Raw genomic sequence first — 18,421 nt, forward strand, 5'->3', positions numbered from 1 at the left:
ATAAATATACTGAGGAGTTACGTGTTCCCCAGTCATCATCTGTCATAACAAACAGAGCATAGATTCACAAAGGGTTGGACCGCATGAATTTGGGTGAGTGTATTAATCAGAGATGATGAAGTGATGAGTGAGCTGTTCAGATCATCTCACTGGATGTCAAATAGAATGTTTAAGGCACTTTGTCACATAATTGATGCCATATGATTATTTCCAGTCTGATTCCCTGTGTATGAAAGGTCAGCAGCAAAGCTGACTTGCACACAGGGAGGTGGTGCTTCTATTCTTGAACAATTTCATGTAGTGGATGCACAGAATGAGCAGAGTTGAGAAAGATGTGATAGCACTGTTGCAATAGTTAAAAAAAGTAAAAATCTAAAAGTTTTCTTTTTACAAGGTGAAGGGTTTTTTTAGCAATTTAACTGGGGTTTTTCCAGCTTGCTGGCAGCACCTGCATGCTGCTCAGGGTCTGTGAAAGGTGCCCTTGCTGCAGACTCACCCTGGGTACCATCTGCTTGTTATCCAGGAGTGGTTTTCTGTTGGGCCAAGACCTCCTAATACTGGTGACCTGCTGCTTAGGCTTTTACTGTTCATAACAAAGATAGAGTACAGCTTGTTTTTCATGTCAAGAAGTGAGCTTTCAAAATTTCAGTAAGAAAATCCCACTGAAAGGGATTCTCTTTTTTTTTTTTTTTTTTTCTTTTTCTTTTTTTTTTAATTGTTTTGGGGGGATAGTGGTCCACGAGGTGAAGGAAATGCACACATGTATGGTGGGGGGCAAGGTAATTTGAATATCTGCTAAAAATTGACCATGTAAAAGAAAAGAGCCATCTTTTTCAGAATTGTCCAGAAGTCATTGACATAACCTTTGGTGGCACCTGGCCATAGACAGAACTGTAGGCACAAATAAGTGATGTCCATGAGATAAAGCAAATGTTCCTGCTGTGAATTATCTGAAAAGGTCACACACATTGCTCAGAAATGGCATCGAGTGTGACTGAGACAGGGAGGGACTATGCAAGCAAAGGAATGCAAAACTGGTGCTCTGGGTCAGACAGGGGATTCACCAGGCCTGTATCCACATGGTCAACCTGCTTTTTTGAGGGGATATCTGCCCTAGTCCTCCTCTGGCTCCCTGTTACTGCCCGCTCTTGCCTTCCCCTGGAGTTAATGTTCCACGTGCACTTCATGGCTGAGCAAACCAGCAAAGTGCCCTTGCTGCAAAGAAACCTCATGGTGTCCCAGGCTGCAGTAGGAGGAATGCTGCTCCAGGTCAAGGGAGGTGATCCTTCCCCTCTGCTCAGCACTGGTGAGGCCACAGCTGCAGTGCTGGGTCCAGTTCTGGGCTCCCCAGTACAGGGGACACCATGGAGAGAGTCCAGAGAAGAGGCAGGAAGATGATGAAGGACTGGAACAACTCTCCTGTGAGGAAAGGCAGAGAGACCCAGGGTAGTTCAATCTGGAAATGAGAAGGCTCAGGGGGATCTCATCAATGTCTGTCAATACCTGAGGGGAGAGTGCAAAGACAACAGCATCAGGCTCTTTTCCGTGGTGCACAGTGGCAGAACTGGGGGCAGTGGACACAAACTTAAACACAGCAGGTTCCTCTGAACAGCCAGAAGTACTGCTTTTACTGGGAGGGTGACAAAGATTTTCTGGAGAGGCTGTGGATTCTCTGTCCTTGGAGATACTCAAATGCTGCTGTCGCAGTGAGGGAGGCTTGGTGACAGCTCAATATGAGAATCAGCAAGCTTCCTTTATTGATTAGAGCATCAGACATTTAAGCACAACACATAATAAGCTCATGCATATTCTGTAAGCTAAGCAGTCTATTGGTTATATTATAAATATCAATTCTTATCTTGCTCCCTCATTCCTTAAGACTTACATCTCTCTTTTCTCATGCCTTGCTCTCGGCTACATCATCTTGCTATCAAACTACAGCTATAGTCAAGGCCACGGTGTCTTCACAGGTGCAGGGACTCAGATTAGCTGGGTCTGGTACTTTTCCAATTCTCAGCTATCCAAAGCATGTCTACGTGACCTTTGTCATGTAACCAGTCTCCAACATGCTGCCTGGACATGATGCTGGACAATTGGCTCTGGGTGGTCCTGCTTTAGCAGGAGGCTGCCTTCCAGAGAACTCTTCCACTCTGAAACACTTTGTGACTCTGTGGGTGGTACCAATAAAGGTGATACTGGCATGTGGGACGTAGACCTGTGGGTGATAAACTCCTCACCTGGCACAGGTGGTGCTAGAGAACACCATGTGATGCTGGCCAGCATGGGAGAGGAGTGTCCCGTAGGCAGATCTGTTGCAGTAGGTTTGACTTATACCTCAAAAAGTTTTAGAGATTGATGTACACCCTAGAGCATCAAAATTAGTATTCCTTCCAAAACTAATTAAGACTTTGTATATTTTTATAATTGCCTGCATCTCTAATTGCAGTGAAAATCCATGCTCATCAAAAACTTATCCATAATTTCATTATCCACAGCGTGCCTTGTAATTAGGCTTTGGGTAGAAAATAGAAAAAGCTCCCAATCTGTCATCTTTGTTCTTTCTTTTAAAACACGTTGCCTTGCATTTCTGTCCTTTCTGATGTAAAAACATAATTCTTTCAGTCTGCCTAGATATATTTCAATCCAATCTGTATGAAATGCAAACATACAAATTCTAATTAAGGACATGCATGAAATGAAATTGTTCCTTTCTTTTATTCCTAATTTCATGCCATATGAAGGTTCAGTTGCAAAAGAGCTAATGAAAAAGGTCAGGTGGCTATACTGCTGTATTATTTGTACGAAATATGATAATGGAGGTGGTTAATAGGTACCTAAACAATGTTAATGGCTAACTTATTTTGGAAATAGAGTCATTAGCCAAGTTGTGCTCAAAAGTCTTGTGACTGTATAAGTTGTCAAATACTCTGCTGCTTGGATTTGCAGAGAGCACAGCTGTAGAAATAAATCAGTTCACAAACTTTTCAGCTCATAACTTCACTTTTGCCTACATTTCCAAGTCTCCAGTGACTCCACCTTTGCAGCTGTATTTTCATCAGGCCTGTGGCTCCATTCTGATCAGTTTGATCCTTCAATTTAGGACCTTTAGTAAAGGAAAATACTGCTGGTTTGTCTTGGGCAGGTGAGGGTTTGGTTTTATTTTCTTGTGTGATGCAGCCACTGTCACTCTATCAGTGCTACATGCCCCTGGTTTGGGTTCCTCTCCTTGCACAGTTATGTTGAGCAGCATGGTGACTATTGCCCCCTCCAGAGCTGAGCAAAGTGCATCAGCCCATATTCTGTACATGAAGAACTTTGTCTGCTATCAGCTCGAGGTTTTCAGGGACTGATTTAGGGACTGATCCTATTCCCAGTTTGAATTAAATGGGCTTTGGGTCTTTCCAAAGACCTAGAGTAATGCTACTGCCTAAGTCCTTGGAATTTAAACCCACGTTGAATAGCTGAAGGTATATAAAAGGAGTTTTTCCTATATCTGAGTGTTATATATTTTTAAATTGAACCTAGATGTGCAAGAATGTTTTACTAGTTTCACAGATAGCAGTGTAAAAATCAATTTAATCAGTGAAAAAATGACTCCTAGTTTAGAGTATGAACTGGGAACTGCAGTAGACTGTGCTCTGCAATTGGTGAAAGTCAAAGTTCAGGTCTGGATTCCCTAGAATACCACATTCATTAAAGCATCATGTTTTTAGAAAGCATTTTATGGAAGGGAGTCTTTGACACTGTGCTGACAAGAGTCTTACATAAATTCCCATCTGTCACTGAGCACAGAAGAGCACATCTCAAATGTGGGCCACACAGCAGCAGCAAATCAGCTGCCTGCTTTTAATAGTACAGCAAGAGGTTTGAAGACATTTGATATTTTTATTACTAGCTTTTGCCACAAAATGCAGTCTTCTAAAGAAATGGTCAAATGCTGTAAAGGTTTTTTTAAAAAGCAAAAGCTCTTGAAACAGTAATTTCCTACACATCCAACCCTCACTGCCTGAATGAATGCCCAGGCTGTAATAGGTGAATTGGGTCTGAGGTTCTGGGATCATTTAGAAAAGCCCTTTTAAGACATTTCTGCTTTCTGGAATGGAAATCCATTTAGGCCATGTATTTATTGTACTGTAATAGCTTTTCTTAAGCCATTGTCCCAAGGGTAAATGCAAGTGGCTACAGCAGCAGCAGCTGAGGTTACTTGCAGGTTTTGGAACACAGCTGAATTCTGACAAAGGGTCTATTATATTTTAAATATGTTGGGTTCTATTATTTATGGTTGAAACAGAGGTAGAAACCCACTGATGCTAGCTGAGGATGCTGGAGGGAAACCCTAATGTTCCATTTAGTCTACAAGTTTAAATATAATCATTTGTCACAGTGAATTTATTCCTTCCCAAGCAGCACCTGACAGGTGTAGAAGAGCTAAAGAAGCCTTCCTAAACACTTCCTGCAAGCATAGAGCACTTGCTGGTTTCTTCCAAAGCTTTGCTAGTTCTATAATGATGGAAATTCCTTTATCTCCTACTCTTCCCTACTGATTGCATGGTGAGCTGCATTTAAGTGCCAGAGCCAGGTGCCAGGGAAGGGAATGAACTATCCCTGCAAAGAGGTGTCTGTGGTTCCAGGGCTGCAGCCAAGCACTCAGCACAGGGATGGGGAGTGAAAGAAGCCCAGCTTTGGCAGTAGCCTGTGCTTGTGCCAGCTCACTTGTATCATAAAACTGCACTTGGAGACACTTCATCTCTTGGCTGGCAGGTTTTGCTCCTGCAGCTCTCTGGTGCATGGTAGCCAGCATCACTTACACCTGTGCTGTTTTGGGTAGGAGCTGCCCCTCTAGCTATGTTCCAGAGAAACTAATTAGATGGTTGCCTTATTTGGAAGATCTTTCAGCTGCTCAGGGTGGGTTTTTTTCCCCCTTCTTATTTTCTGCTGTTAAGAAGACCAGGTTGTAATCTCTTCTAGCTTCATGAAATATTTATGTCAGTCTAAAGCATCAGCCTTTGGGCATAAACCAGCCCTGTAAGCTGGATGGTAGGGAACACAGTTGCTGAGATGGGTGATTGCCACCAGTCTTGTTGAATAGCTGAAGTATAGGTTAAGCAGCTGGAACACATTAATTTTTTAAAAAAATTAAAGGGTACCTTCCAGTATGGGAAAGAGGAGCAGATCTGACAGTTGTAAGCCCATTTACTGAAGTTATCTTTTTGATTACAAAGAGATAAAGGAAAAAGTATCCAATGTTATGTTCTGCTGTTTACCAGTAGATGTTAGCAGTTTGCAAGAAATAAAGTAATTTACAGTTCATTTAACTGCATTTGAAATGATTACTCCAACTGTATGATACAGAAAAGAAGAAACCCTGGATAGCAGAGTACACATAACCAAGGCCTTTATGTTACCCATTCTTTCCATGTTTCTGCTTTTCCCTTGGAAAGGGCAATTGCCTGTGTCAGACTGACCACAGTGCCAGGGCCAACAGAAGTTTCCATAAAGACATTCTTTCCCAGTTGGGTATCCTGTTGTGATGCTGCAAGTCATGCCAAAATGTTCCCACATTGTCCCATGAGGTGTCTGCTTTTGTTAGTGTGGGTGATTTATGCTTTTTTGGAGTCTCCTTGTAAATGATGTATTTTATTTTGATAGGGCAATGGTAGTATTTCTTCTCTGATACTAAAGCAATTGTGTTACTTACATAAATAAGACAATAAAGAACCCATCTGGTCTCTTTCCAAACCTTTGTGGTAGCTGACTCACATGTCCAATCTCTGCAGCTGGGTTTGGTGGATGCTTGCACTTTTGAATGTGCAAGTTAAGCACTCTTCCAGTGCTTCCATTTCTTACACTGAAATGTTGGCAGTTTAGGAACTACCTCCAGGAAAAAAAGAGTTTTAGGCTTATTTTTATTTTTTCTGGAAAGCTCAGAAGCTGAATCGAGACTGATGGTTCAGTTCCATTAAAAGAGCATAAGTGCTTAAAAGATGGAAATGCTTTTGGTAGATACATCTGTCAGATCTCTGACCTGTTGCTTTTGTCTCATAAAAATAAAAAAAGTTTTTAGTAGAGGACTTAAGTATCCATTTCAGATATATTAGTGAGTACTTAGAAAATCAATCTAATTAAACATTGTTAAAGATTTCCTGGAAAACTCTCCATAAAAGTGAAGTGGATTATTGAGAAATTGCTTGCACTGCTGATTCCAAAACATTTTCATACAGATGTAACTTAAAAAAAAAAAAAAAAAAGGCCTTTTGAATAAACAGATGTTGATGTGTATAAGAAAATTTGTGTAAAGCCACAGCCTTCTGTGTTCAAGCTTGCCTGTTCTTTGGTCTGCTGTAACTTTTAATTGTTTTTCATATTCTTGTTGGTGTGAAAGCTTTTTTTTGCCCCTTTGCACACCATCTTTTCCATATTTGCATGATCTGATCTTGTTAATAAGCAGCAGTTTTCATCTTTGAAAGATCAGTTTTTCTTCCTCACATGATTTTATTATGGATATTTCAGAATCTATACTCATGTTATATTATACAGACTAATTAATTATAATTTGTATATATACAATTCTGTCACTATTCAATTTTTCTCACAACTTATTTCTCATAGTTGATTTTTCCTTCTACAAAAATGAGCTACCTTGAATTCAACAAGCATTAATTTTGGTGTGAATGGATCCTTATTAAGCTGGTAATATTTTCTGTGTTGTAGCTTAACAGATAGGTGGTCAAGGATTTTTTCTGTACATATAAAAATTAAGGGATATAAACATTTTAATGTGTAGTTTTATCTCCAGCATGTAATTATCTGAAGTACTTCCATGCTCAAAACTTAACATTTGTTCCCAGCATTTAAGGTTAACTTTCCAAGGAAGAGAAATCTATTCAAATAGTGTTTCAAGTTACTTTTACAGTATTGCTGTTCAAGTCATAAAACATTCAGTAGAATACCTGAACAACATGATACAAGAGATTAAAAATTAAGCTTCAATTTTACTTGAGAGTTAATGCCACTGTTCATTTATTCACTCATTTCCTTTTCATTGGCAGAACCTGAAGAAGATTCAGGAAATGGACAAAGAGGCAAGTGATGAATCCAGCACGGATCTCGATGAACTGAAAAATGCTGACTGGGTAAGACAACAATGGAATAGTGATTCAGCATCACTACTGGCACTTTATTTTTCTTTTTAAAGCTTAACTAAGGCATTATTACTTCTGCCCTCATGAGACCCCACCTGAAAGAGTGTCCATCTCTGTAGTTCCCTGCATAAGAATGATGTGGATGTGGACCCGTTGGATTGAGTCCAGGGGATGCCAAAAAAGATGCTCAAAGGGCTGAAGCACCTCTCCTATGGAAACAGGCTGAGAGAGCTGGGATTGTTCAGCCCAGAGAAGAGAAGGCTCCAGGGAGACCTTAGAGCAGCCTTCCAGTACCTAAAGGAAGCCTCCAAGGGAGCTGGAGAGGGACTTTTTATAAGGACATTTTGTAACAGGACAAGATGGAATGGCTGTAAACTGAAAGAGGTTTAGATTAGATATCAGGAGAAATTCTTTGCAATGGAGGTGGTGAGGCACAGGAGCAGGTTTCAGCAACCTAGTGAAAGGTGCCCCTGCCCAGTGCAGGGGGGCTGGAACTAGGTGAGCTTTAAGGTATTTTCTACCCAAACCATTCCATGATACTGTGCTCAAATCAGTCTCTGGGTTTTTTTAGTATATGTATAAACCCACTACGAGTTAGAACTAAATGAAGTCTCAACTTCCCTTTGCAGACAGATGAAACAGTACAAGTATCCAAGCAATATGTTTTTCCTTAGGCTGTTTTCATGGGGAAGCTTTTGCAGTTTGGAGACTGGACATTTAGACAGGTACCATGCTGACTGCTCTTCAGAGGGGCAGTCAGGCAGTAGACACCAGCTGAATTTCTCCAGGGATGAAAGAAAAAGGCTGCAGGGAAACTCTTAAGCAGGAAGTAACCTAATTTATTTTCTAGGTGCTGTTCTTGCCAGTTCATAGACAAATATTAGGAGGTTCTTAAAAAGTACTTGATTTTAATTTCCAATCTTCAATCCGCCACCTGTTCTTTCTTCTCTCCAGCCATTCTGCTTCACAGAAAAAGAGAGGGAGGTGTTAGTGTGCAGTGCTCTTACAGGCAGAGCAAAAGAAGTTGAGTTTTGCTAAGGCAAGATCTTAGGACTTGGGAGTCCATTCCAAAATTTCCATTTGAAGAACAACTTTTGAGAAAATTTCACAGGATAGTCCTGGGTAACAAAATTTCAGATTCAATCACTGTTTTAATTCACACAGTATTAGCTAGAAGTCTAAAAACTTTGATTATGTGCTTGCAGTATACTTGAAATGGGAATTTAGATGTAAGGTATGAGAATTTCAGATCCTCTTTCCATACCTGAGGTGAGACCCAGCAGTCCTGCTGAGTTGCAACAAAGTTTTGTTATCTTCACAAGTGTTAAAAATAAGCTTATATAAAATAAAATGGGATTTGGTTGATGCGTTAAAAATAAAATAGTAGAGCTGTAAATATTTGCTGGTGTCCTGGGAGGAAACTTTGGTTTAATGTGAGATGGTATTTTCAAGGGCAAGGTATGAAGTAAAATTTCTGTCTCTTTTGTCTTCAGGCCCGTTTTTGGGTGCAGGTGATGAGAGATTTACGGAATGGCGTTAAACTGAAGAAAGTTCAAGAGCGTCAGTACAACCCACTGCCCATAGAGTACCAGCTCACACCCTATGAGATGCTGATGGATGATATCCGGTCCAAACGCTATACCTTAAGGAAGGTCATGGTGAGTCAAGAGGTTTTCAAACCTGAAATGTTATTTTCCTTTTTTTATTTTCTTTTTGTCTTTTTTTTCTTCTGAGAATCTTGAAATTATTATTTCTTATAGATACTAACATTAATTTATTCATGGGCTTATATGGCATCATAAATTTGTGCAGTGCATTGAGGAGAGAACATGAAACCAACACATGTAGTGTACTTTGTTTTCCATGTGGCAGGCATTTCAAATTCTGAAAGACATGCCTAGCTATCATAAGCTTATTTGTTATTATCATAACAAATTACTTGTGTTGGGTTTGTGATCACTTTAAGAGTCATCTCAGGAGTCCTATCATGCTTTCCAATGAGAGATTGTTTTAGACTTTTCTTATTAGCAGTACATTTATCTTGAACTACAGCATAGTTTTTGGAGTTCCAGAATGCAAAGTGCTACCATGAATGATACTGTGATGGGAAAGGAAAACCTACAGTGATTGAAAACTGCCTGCGTCACAGTGTATGTAAACTTACTTTACCATGATCTGTTACAAATTTTAAAGGAATAGTCTATGTTAAGAAAAATTAAATCTTCCATTTGTAGAAGCTGAGCTCAGTTATTTTCATCATATTTTCTTGTTGCTTTCAAATCAAGACAGTATGTCATGGCAAGCTAGAGAATGTTCATGGGTCTCCTCTCCCTAGATCCTCATAAAGGTGCTTGTAAAATTGACTTGAGGCACTCTTTTTATCAGAACCCATTTAGTGGTGTCTCCCTGTTCTTTCTGTCCTTTTGGGTTATATTTTTTTCAATATTAAGATCTTCCTGATTGTCTAGCAACTGATCTAAAGGGTGTCTTGTCCCTGGTAGGACATTGTAAATCCCTTTGTCAAGGGCATGTATTTGGTCAACATCAGTATTTATACCTTACACTTACTTATCTTCACCTGACATTAGTTACAATGGAAGCATTGTCTTAGAATATTCAGTATTCAGATGTATTTACTTTCCTGACAAATCTTCACACAGTGACAGAGCTGTGATTCCACCAAAAAAAATCACAAGGGAAGGTGGGGGTGAGGGAGACAGATGAGAGAGGCAGAAAGTGTGTAGTATAAATGCTTTTTATGTTTGAGCTGAAAATACTTTCCTAATCGAGATCTGGATTTAGACTATCCGATTGTATTTATTTTCTGCTGCAGATGTTGCTTAAATGTTAAATCAATAGGGTAAAATGCATACCCAGGTAATGATGTTGTCTGTCGTTCCCCTAAAAATTCAGAGAACTGAGCTAAGTGTTCCTACCACCCTCTGCAAAAGAGGACCAGTCCCCTCAGGACCTCAATTACTGTATGCAACCAGAACAGTAGTTTTGTTTGAATGGGAACCCCTGGGTCATCTAATTTTGCTTTTGTCAGACTAGCTTTTCATTCAGCTGCTGCTAAGCAAGCTTCTGCCTCTTCAGAAGAGATTTCCTTCATTATGTGGTACATCTTGGGGGCACAGCTGCTGCTCTGCTTATCCAGACTCTGGCTCTGTACAAAATCCCTGGAAGGAGCAATTTTTGGCCTGCTCTCTTGTCTTCTAGAAAGATTGTCCAAAGTGAACTCTGGGAATAAATATGATTGCAATCAGCTGCAGGTACAGTACCTGTAAGGCTGTCTGTCATGCAATTGCTGGCTTAGTCTGACAAATGCTGATGACACTGTGTTAGAAAAATCACTTATTTCTTGCTGGAAACCTTAAACTCAGTAACTTGGCTTCTGCTGCAGGGTCTGCTTGAAGATTGTGCAAAGCATGTTCAACAATAAGAGTGCAGCTTGACATGGAACATGTGGGGCCTGAAGGATTCACACAGAATTATAAATTTAGTTAGATTGCATAGATGCATCCTCTAACTGGCTATCAAGTTGAAGTTGATTGTATGGATTCCCATCAGCAGAAACCCTCATGGTTCTTGAGAAGAGGAGAAAAGGACCCAAAATCTGAATTTTAAGGCAGTCTAGGAAAGATGGATTATGTTTGTTTCTATCATTCAAAATGGATGTTCAGCAAAATTTGTATTAAAAGTAATTTTGCTTTAAATTTATGGGTGGTAGTTTTAGACTTGATAGCTTGTGAGGACAGGTATCCTACTAATGATACCAAGAGATTAAGTAAATTCCCAAAGTAATAAGTAATTTCTTTAAATAAATGAAATGCAACATGAAATCTTTACTGTTCTTTTTATAATGTGATGCTGTGTTTAAGAGACTAGCTTGATCTGTCGCTGACTGCTCAGTGTTCTGCATAGAAATTAAGGAAGGAACAGATGTTCCTGTTAGGCCATATTTTAGTATTGCAGACTGTTGTGCTGACAGACAGCAGTAACTGGAGCTTCCTGTTCTCACCCATTGTTATAGTGCAAGTATTCAAAATGTTTTGAAGATATAAAATGTCAAATTCTGGGCTTTTGGTAAATAACTGGTTTCATCTGTCTCAGTGACGTTGGCATTTCTATTTCAGTACATCTGAAAATAATTTCAGGTTTGTCATCTTTCTATCCTGAGACAAGAGTCCTCATTGCTGCAATTGTTGTGGGAGCAAGATAGCTTTCATTCTGGAATTTTATAAACTTTAAATATCTATCTTAGAGAGATTTAATAGCTTTCCTCACCTACGGAGCACCCACTCCCACAAAAGCTAAAAGCTGTGGTCATTGGTGGAGTCAGCACCTGGAAATGAGAAAATGTAAGAATTAAATTACTCTTTTAGGCTTAATTTTTCTGTATTATTTGTATGTGTTGAGCTGGTTTTTAATTTCAGTTAAAGTGTGCTTCACAATTAGTTCTGATTTCTGCCCGTCTCCACCTCCCTCCAAGCTACGCACCTGTAGACAGCTATTCACTGTGTTTCTTGAGCAGTGCTTATTGAACAGTAACTGATGTCTCTTGTGTTGGCTCCTCAATACATGCCTGTCAGGTACTTCTATGCCCTATCCAAACTCAGCATTATGTTACATAACAGTTACACTCTTTGTAGGTAAGAGCACTCTTGTCATTCGTGCTCTTCACAAGTACCTGTCATGCAGTGGTATTGGCCATGTTGCAGAAGGGGAATTTAAACTTTCAGGTTGAAGCCATTATTATCAAAAATACCCAGTAATTTGAATATCTAAGCTGAGAATCCTGTGGCATGGGGTTTTTTGTTTTGGTTGGATCTTTTTCATTTACTTCTTTGCAGTATTTATCATCTTAGAGTACTTAGGTTAATTGCAGTGACAGCTGTGCACAGACACTATTTTCATAAGCATGAGTTCATATGCCTCAAGCAGGATATGGAGAATGTGAGCTTTGCTGTGCAAAGGACTTTGACCACTTTATTCAGCTGGACATTGCAGAGTTTGTTGTCCCCTTACACGCAGGTCTGACTTGGTTGTGGTGAGTTGCTTTCAGCAGGGGAACTGTGCTTTTCGTTTTACACCTTCATCACAATATTTCTACAGAAGTGTAGGAGTCATCCTAGGCAGAGCAGGGAGCTTTGCAGTTCCTAGTCATGCTTTAGGGGTATTCAGAGAAGGGACTCCCTGGTTACCATGTGGCATCATAAACTTATTTCTGCAATAGATGTGCAGGAGCAGCAGTGTGAGTACAGTGCCTCATGATGGGAAATACCAGAGCACTTCATTCTTGGACATTGCTGCTTCAGCTTGCTGTGTAACAACTGTGTTAACTAAAACACTACACTGTCTGCATAATGCAAGATGGTAAATAGATAGCTACTTAAAATAATTTAATTCACCACTGAACTTTATTGTGAGCTGTTCTGGAAATGATGTAGTGTGTCCCCTCTGTTTCAGTGCCCATGCAATTTCCTTTTAAATGAAAATTTCTAGATAGTACAATAATATCAGTTTCCTGTTGACTGTTATTTAAAGATAGCCCTCTCCTACTTATTGCTGACACCTTTTATAGCTGAACAGATAAATGGCTAAAAGTGTCAAGGATAGGTGATGTTATTTTTTGTGAAAGTTATCAGCAATGTACAAATTGGGATCACCATTTTTAAAGCTTTGAGCTTCAGCCAGGGGTAACTAAGTACCATTTGCCATTATTTTTTAAATTGCAAATCGATATTTATGTATTAAAATGTGATGGTAGCAGGTTGTTGGTAGGTGATGACACGCTAATTTTTCTGTGCATTAGCTGTTTAGATCTCTACATTTATGTTCGATTTCTATAAAAATTGGTTAAGCTTTCTTCACACTGTCTGTTTTAATGCATACTGCTGTACAAAATCTCTTTTACACACATGAACGCTTAGGGTAGTTCTACAGTGTTTTGGGGTATTTATTCAAATACTGGTTTGTAGCTGGGGCCAGCCTTGTTAAGTGGAGAGGAAAAAAAAAAAACCCAAACTTTTTCCTTGGTGGGTGTTTTTCCCCCTGCAGCTTGGGTATCATGGCTGCATCTATGCAATGTCTTTGACTGAGACTTTCATCAAGAGCCATGAATTTTAATTAAGTAAAAGTAAAGGATGCATTTGAAGTTGCTTACTACAGAGAGAGTTAGTTTGAGTAAATAAATAAATCTAGTCTGAACAGAGAGGATAAAAGTTTCCCTGCAGTACCTTTCATGTCAGTATCTTGTTTGGGTGCCAAGTACGAAAGGTGGGCTCTGCCACTGACACTCCTGCTCTTGGCTTCTTCTCTGCAAAACATCCACTTGCTTGGCCACCAGCTCCCCATGCATCCTGTGGAAAATCACTTAAGCAAATCCTACATTTCTCTTTTTCCAATCAGATGGTAATACTGCTACTAATTATACCCTGGTGGCATTAAGTCAGGGCCTGGAGTGCCCTGAGGTGAAAGGCTCAGAGCCATGTATTATTTATTGGCTATTGTCACACCGAGGGTTGTTCCCCAAGGCTCCAACAGAGATTATCAGTTTACAAAACGGCTGTTCTGATGGTAATAATTCTCAACTTCACCCATCAACTTTGACATGTGATGATCAGTAGCTCAGGGAAGAAAGACTTCTCGTTTCATTAACAATCTTCCAGGGCATGCTGGCCTCAAAAAACTGCTCAGAATTTGAACAGAAGAAATCAATCACACCCCTTAAAATAGTATTCTCCTCATCAGGAAATGTCAAATCATGGTTTAGTATAAACCTTTTCCATTTTAATTTTTCTGCACTATTTTTAAGAAGATGATGCATGTTGCAGAGTTTAGCAGCTTGAAGTTCTTTGCTAAGCAACATGAAATTCACTCTAAGGAGACTAAGGAGGGTGGAACAAATAGAGTTTGGAGTGTGTCTGGGGTAGGATATCTCCAGAAAGAGTCCTCAGGAAAGCAGTTAAATGTTCCCCAGGAGGGACTCTGCATCTGATTTTTTAGAGGACAAGGGATGAATCTTCTCAAGGAGGCTGTCACTGAGCTCAGCCTGGACACAGGGCATGCCTGAGGTGAGCAGAGCTTGGACGGAAGCTGCATGCCATTGGTGAAGTTCCATTAGGGATCATATTCAGGTGACCTTATGGACATTTAAAGCCCTTTTTGTGATGGCAGCAGTCCTGGTTAGTAAAAGGGCATGTTATTTGCCAAACCAGACATGTGTCTTTACACAGGTTTTCTGGCTACTGAGCTTGTATGAATACAGTCCCACAAAAATAAAATGAGGCAACTGACCCCTAACAAAGAAGTCTGAAATATGGAATACTTTGTCTAAGCAATAAAGTGTCGTGGAAATTTCTGTCAAATTGGAGGACAGGGCTGATGGCCAGCTACTGTGCAGTAAGAGGAGATAGCAGAAGGATATACATGACATAGGATGATCTCTTATCCCTGACAGTATGCTTGGGCACTATGCTCTGTGAAGACTGAACCTGACAGGTGGGGTTTTTTAAGCAAATCCATACACTAATTCCCAGCTTACAATTTTATACATTCTTCATATGATATGAAAACTTCATTGCCTTCTTTAAATCCTGTACATATAGTGAATTGATGATACTTCCCTGTGATGTCTTCTATATGGTCTTACATCTAAATGTCTAAGTGTTTCTGGAGAAAAGCAAACAAGAAAAGCAAACAACCCTCACCCAGCCCCTCTGCTACAGAAATATGTGATTTACAGTGAGGAAACCTACTTCTCCCATAGACAAATTGCAGCCTTGACGTTTGATTTCATTACTTCAAAATCCTAAATATTGCTGCTTAAAGCTGCTGCAGTTGGAGTTATTTTGCAGCCATCAGCAAAACTGAAAAGCTGCGAAGTACCTTTTCTTTTGCTTGCCTGTGCTCTGCATATGGATCATTGCTCCACTCAGGACTGGTGGAGTTTTATGTCTGGTGCAGGTGTCAGAACACTGCAGCTCTGTCAGGGTTGTTGTGAGTTTCCAGTTGATCTCATGTGCATGAATATAAATGTGAAACACAGCAATATATGTTTCACTTTCTCCTTTCCAGGTCAACGGTGACATCCCACCTCGATTAAAAAAGAGTGCCCATGAAATAATCCTGGATTTCATCCGATCGCGGCCTCCATTAAATCCCGTACGTAATCCAGTGGGCTTCATTCCGTACAAAACAGTGGCTTTTCAAAGCATGTTTGGTTCCAGCAAATACCTAAACATAATATTTTTCTGCCTGGGCTTTCAAAAATATTGTCTTTTGTGCATAGAACAGGACCCATTAAAAGAACAGTGTGTTGTATGTTACACATACCAATTAACAGCTGTTATTGCCGGCAGCCCTTTATCTCTAGGGAACCACAATGCATAAAACCCTCTTTCAATTTATGCTGAGGTTTGAAATTGAGTGTATGTCAAATCATATCACAGCATTCCACATTTTTTTCCAAAAAACTGTGAAATCTACTTTCGAGGATGCGCTTTTTAATGTAAATATGATAATCTCTGTATCCCAAGGCCTCGGCAAGGAAACTGAAACCAACCCCGCCACGGCCCCGCAGCCTCCATGAGAGGATCCTGGAGGAGATCAAGGCAGAGAGGAAGTTACGTCCAGTCTCCCCTGATGAGATAAGGCGGAGCAGGCTGGGTAAGCACGTGGCCACATTTTACCTGCAGCATCCACACAAAACTTCCCACATAGGAAGCAGCAATTTTAGCCACATCTGCGCTGATGTCACCAAAGATTAATTACTCCTTCAGAAAAAGAAATAGCCTACAGCTTTTCTAGGGCTGTGCAATCTTTGTGCTTAGTTATATTTTAAAATATGAAACTGAATGGTTTACCTTGATACCTTGATTCCATTCAAGTTTTTAGTGTGTTAGATAAATGGAATGGTATTGTATTGCTTGTTGCACGTGACAGTTTATGTTAGATTTGCTGAGAATGGAACAGGTATTGCTTGTCTCCAGAGCAGTATACCTTGACTATCTGCAAGTATTCTTTACATGTTGATTTTTAATTAATTTATTCTCTTTGTTTCCTGTTGTTAGCATCATCAACTTATTTATTTTAAAATTGGCTTTTATTTTGTTTACTGTTGCATTTATTTTGAATCTAAATCTTTGCTTCTTTTTCCAAGTTATGGAAAACGTATTTGTAGGTCTTTTCATGGGAAAATAATTCAGACTTGCATTGCAAAGCATTTCATTCCTGCAGTGTATTTTCAGCAAACCACTACGGAATGATGCAAATGCTATGCGATGCAGCAGTCACCCGTTTGCATTAGTTCAGTGGTTCTGATGGCAAAAGCATGACAAATACAGGCTTACATAGTGACTTACATTGCTTTAAGTGTGCTGTATTTATCTGTATCAGAAAAACTGAAGTAGCTAAATGTTTAAAGAGCAAATGTGGAATCTTATGGCTGAAAACTGTCAAAAAATCCACGTACGTACTCTCTGTCACTGATTTTTGAAAGGTATTTGTGCTTGCCACATGTGCCCAAAGGCACTGGTCCAGATACAAGTGGATTGTGACAACCCGTTGTTTCTGGAGAAAACCAATTTCATCAGTCTTGCTTTGTTGCATTGTTTTTGAAATGCCTGATGGAGTCTGGGGAATGCTTGCGTGTGTTTGTAAAAGAACAATGCTTCAAATATTGGTTTTTTGGGGCCTTCCAGTTTCTGGTTTGGATGCAGTTTATGTTTTCTGTATCAATTAACATTTCTCACAGGCCTAGACTTTTTTCCAAATGTAGGAAGCTTGTGGAAATGTGGAATGACTCCTTACTTTTCTTTCAAACATTCAGTTTCAGTGTTTTATATGTTGTGCATCTGGGAACTACTGTGTTGTCTCAGGGGCAGCAAACCTGAGCTAATAAATCTTTACAATTTCTAGCTGATATAAATGGCATCAAACCCAGTTAGTAAACAGTTTCTAAAACTGATGTTAAATTTTGAACCACTACTGCTTAGGACTTCTGGACTGATTTCAAGGCATTGCCTTCAATGAGGGATACCTGTCTTCCACTAATTCTTCCCTTTTTGTTAGAGCATTAAATTTTTGTGTTTTGGAACTGGGGTAATTCCTCTTAAGTCCAGTGAATTGACTGTATTAAATGCCACATTAATGGAGGTGTAAAAGTGGATGCATGCAAGCTTTTTTCCAAGTATATTAGTTGCTGGCATGAAGAACTAAAAAGACCAAAGGCCTTTAAGATAATTTTCCTTATGTTGACATATGAGGTTTTGTTCTTTCTCACAACTGGAGTGATTGTTATGCCTAAAGTTCCTTTTAAAAAAGAATGTGCTTGTGCAGTTTGGGAACAGAGTAACGTTAGTGGCATTCAGTATGGCACAAATAGATCTGCCATACAGTTTAAATGACCACTGAATGTAATTTAGTGTAACAACATGTAAGGTTTAAGGATTATAAATCTAAGTAGAAATGCCATGTGGGACACTTGCACCATTTGGATTATTTGTCCACAACTATTTGTTGCTATTAAAAAGGAGAAAAAAAATAGCTCATTACAGTGACGTATTCAGGAGCATAAGGTGTGTTTCACACATCCCAGCCATGTTTCACATGTCCCAAACTCCTTTTTGCTCAGTTTATACAGTCAAGAGCACAACTGCACCTGGCTGTTGGGGCGAGTGGGGGCTGTACTCTTGCAGATCCTCATGTCTGATAAGGCTGTACCTCTGGCATGTGTCCCCAGCAGCCACAGGCTTTGTCCCCCTCTCTTCACCACACATGGCACAGGTAAGATCTTCTCTACCCTGGCCAGTCTCAGCCTAAAGCTGCTTTGGAAATGGGGTGGAACTGTGCTCACAAAGGGAGAGGTTTGAGTAGAAGAGCTGGAGTGAGCTTTCAAATGACCCCACAAAATCATCATTGTAAGCCAGGGAGACAAGCACAGCCTTGAGGTACATGTGCTTTTAATTAAAACCATGGATTTGTGACTCAAGCAAGTGGAGCTAATGGAGCTTGGAGAAACTTTGTTTCATGTGCAGGTTTTATCAACATCTCAGTATCAGCTGATAAACACCCTTCTGCTTTGAGAAGTTTGTGCCTTTATGCTAAGCATGGACAGAAATTTTAATACTGCTACTGTAGCTATTATCTATGGATAATTTCTAGTTAATGAATACAGAAAAAATTCCCTGATTCCCAGATTTAGCTCTGAGTCAGCTACCTACTGCATGCAACACTTTAAATTATTCTCATGAGCAAAACTTGTCCCAGAATCCCAG

General features: G+C 39.8%; 1 protein-coding gene across 4 annotated transcripts in view; it reads left to right on the plus strand.

The window, feature by feature from the left end:
* Window positions 1–18,421, plus strand: part of SPIRE1 (spire type actin nucleation factor 1) — a 126,527-nt gene that overhangs the window by 81,632 nt on the left and 26,474 nt on the right. For all 4 annotated transcript variants that reach the window (XR_009488042.1, XM_059857766.1, XM_059857758.1 and 1 more), the window contains exons 5-8: window positions 7,050–7,133; window positions 8,636–8,800; window positions 15,222–15,308; window positions 15,683–15,812. Coding sequence is in view for 3 of the 4 variants with exons in the window: in XM_059857766.1 (XP_059713749.1) it covers window positions 7,050–7,133; window positions 8,636–8,800; window positions 15,222–15,308; window positions 15,683–15,812 (466 nt within the window). In the remaining variant the exon portion in view is untranslated. The remainder of the gene's footprint in view (window positions 1–7,049; window positions 7,134–8,635; window positions 8,801–15,221; window positions 15,309–15,682; window positions 15,813–18,421) is intronic.

This window comes from Haemorhous mexicanus, chromosome 1, assembly GCF_027477595.1.
Source record: "Haemorhous mexicanus isolate bHaeMex1 chromosome 1, bHaeMex1.pri, whole genome shotgun sequence".
In the NCBI taxonomy this organism is placed as follows: Eukaryota; Metazoa; Chordata; class Aves; order Passeriformes; family Fringillidae; genus Haemorhous; species Haemorhous mexicanus.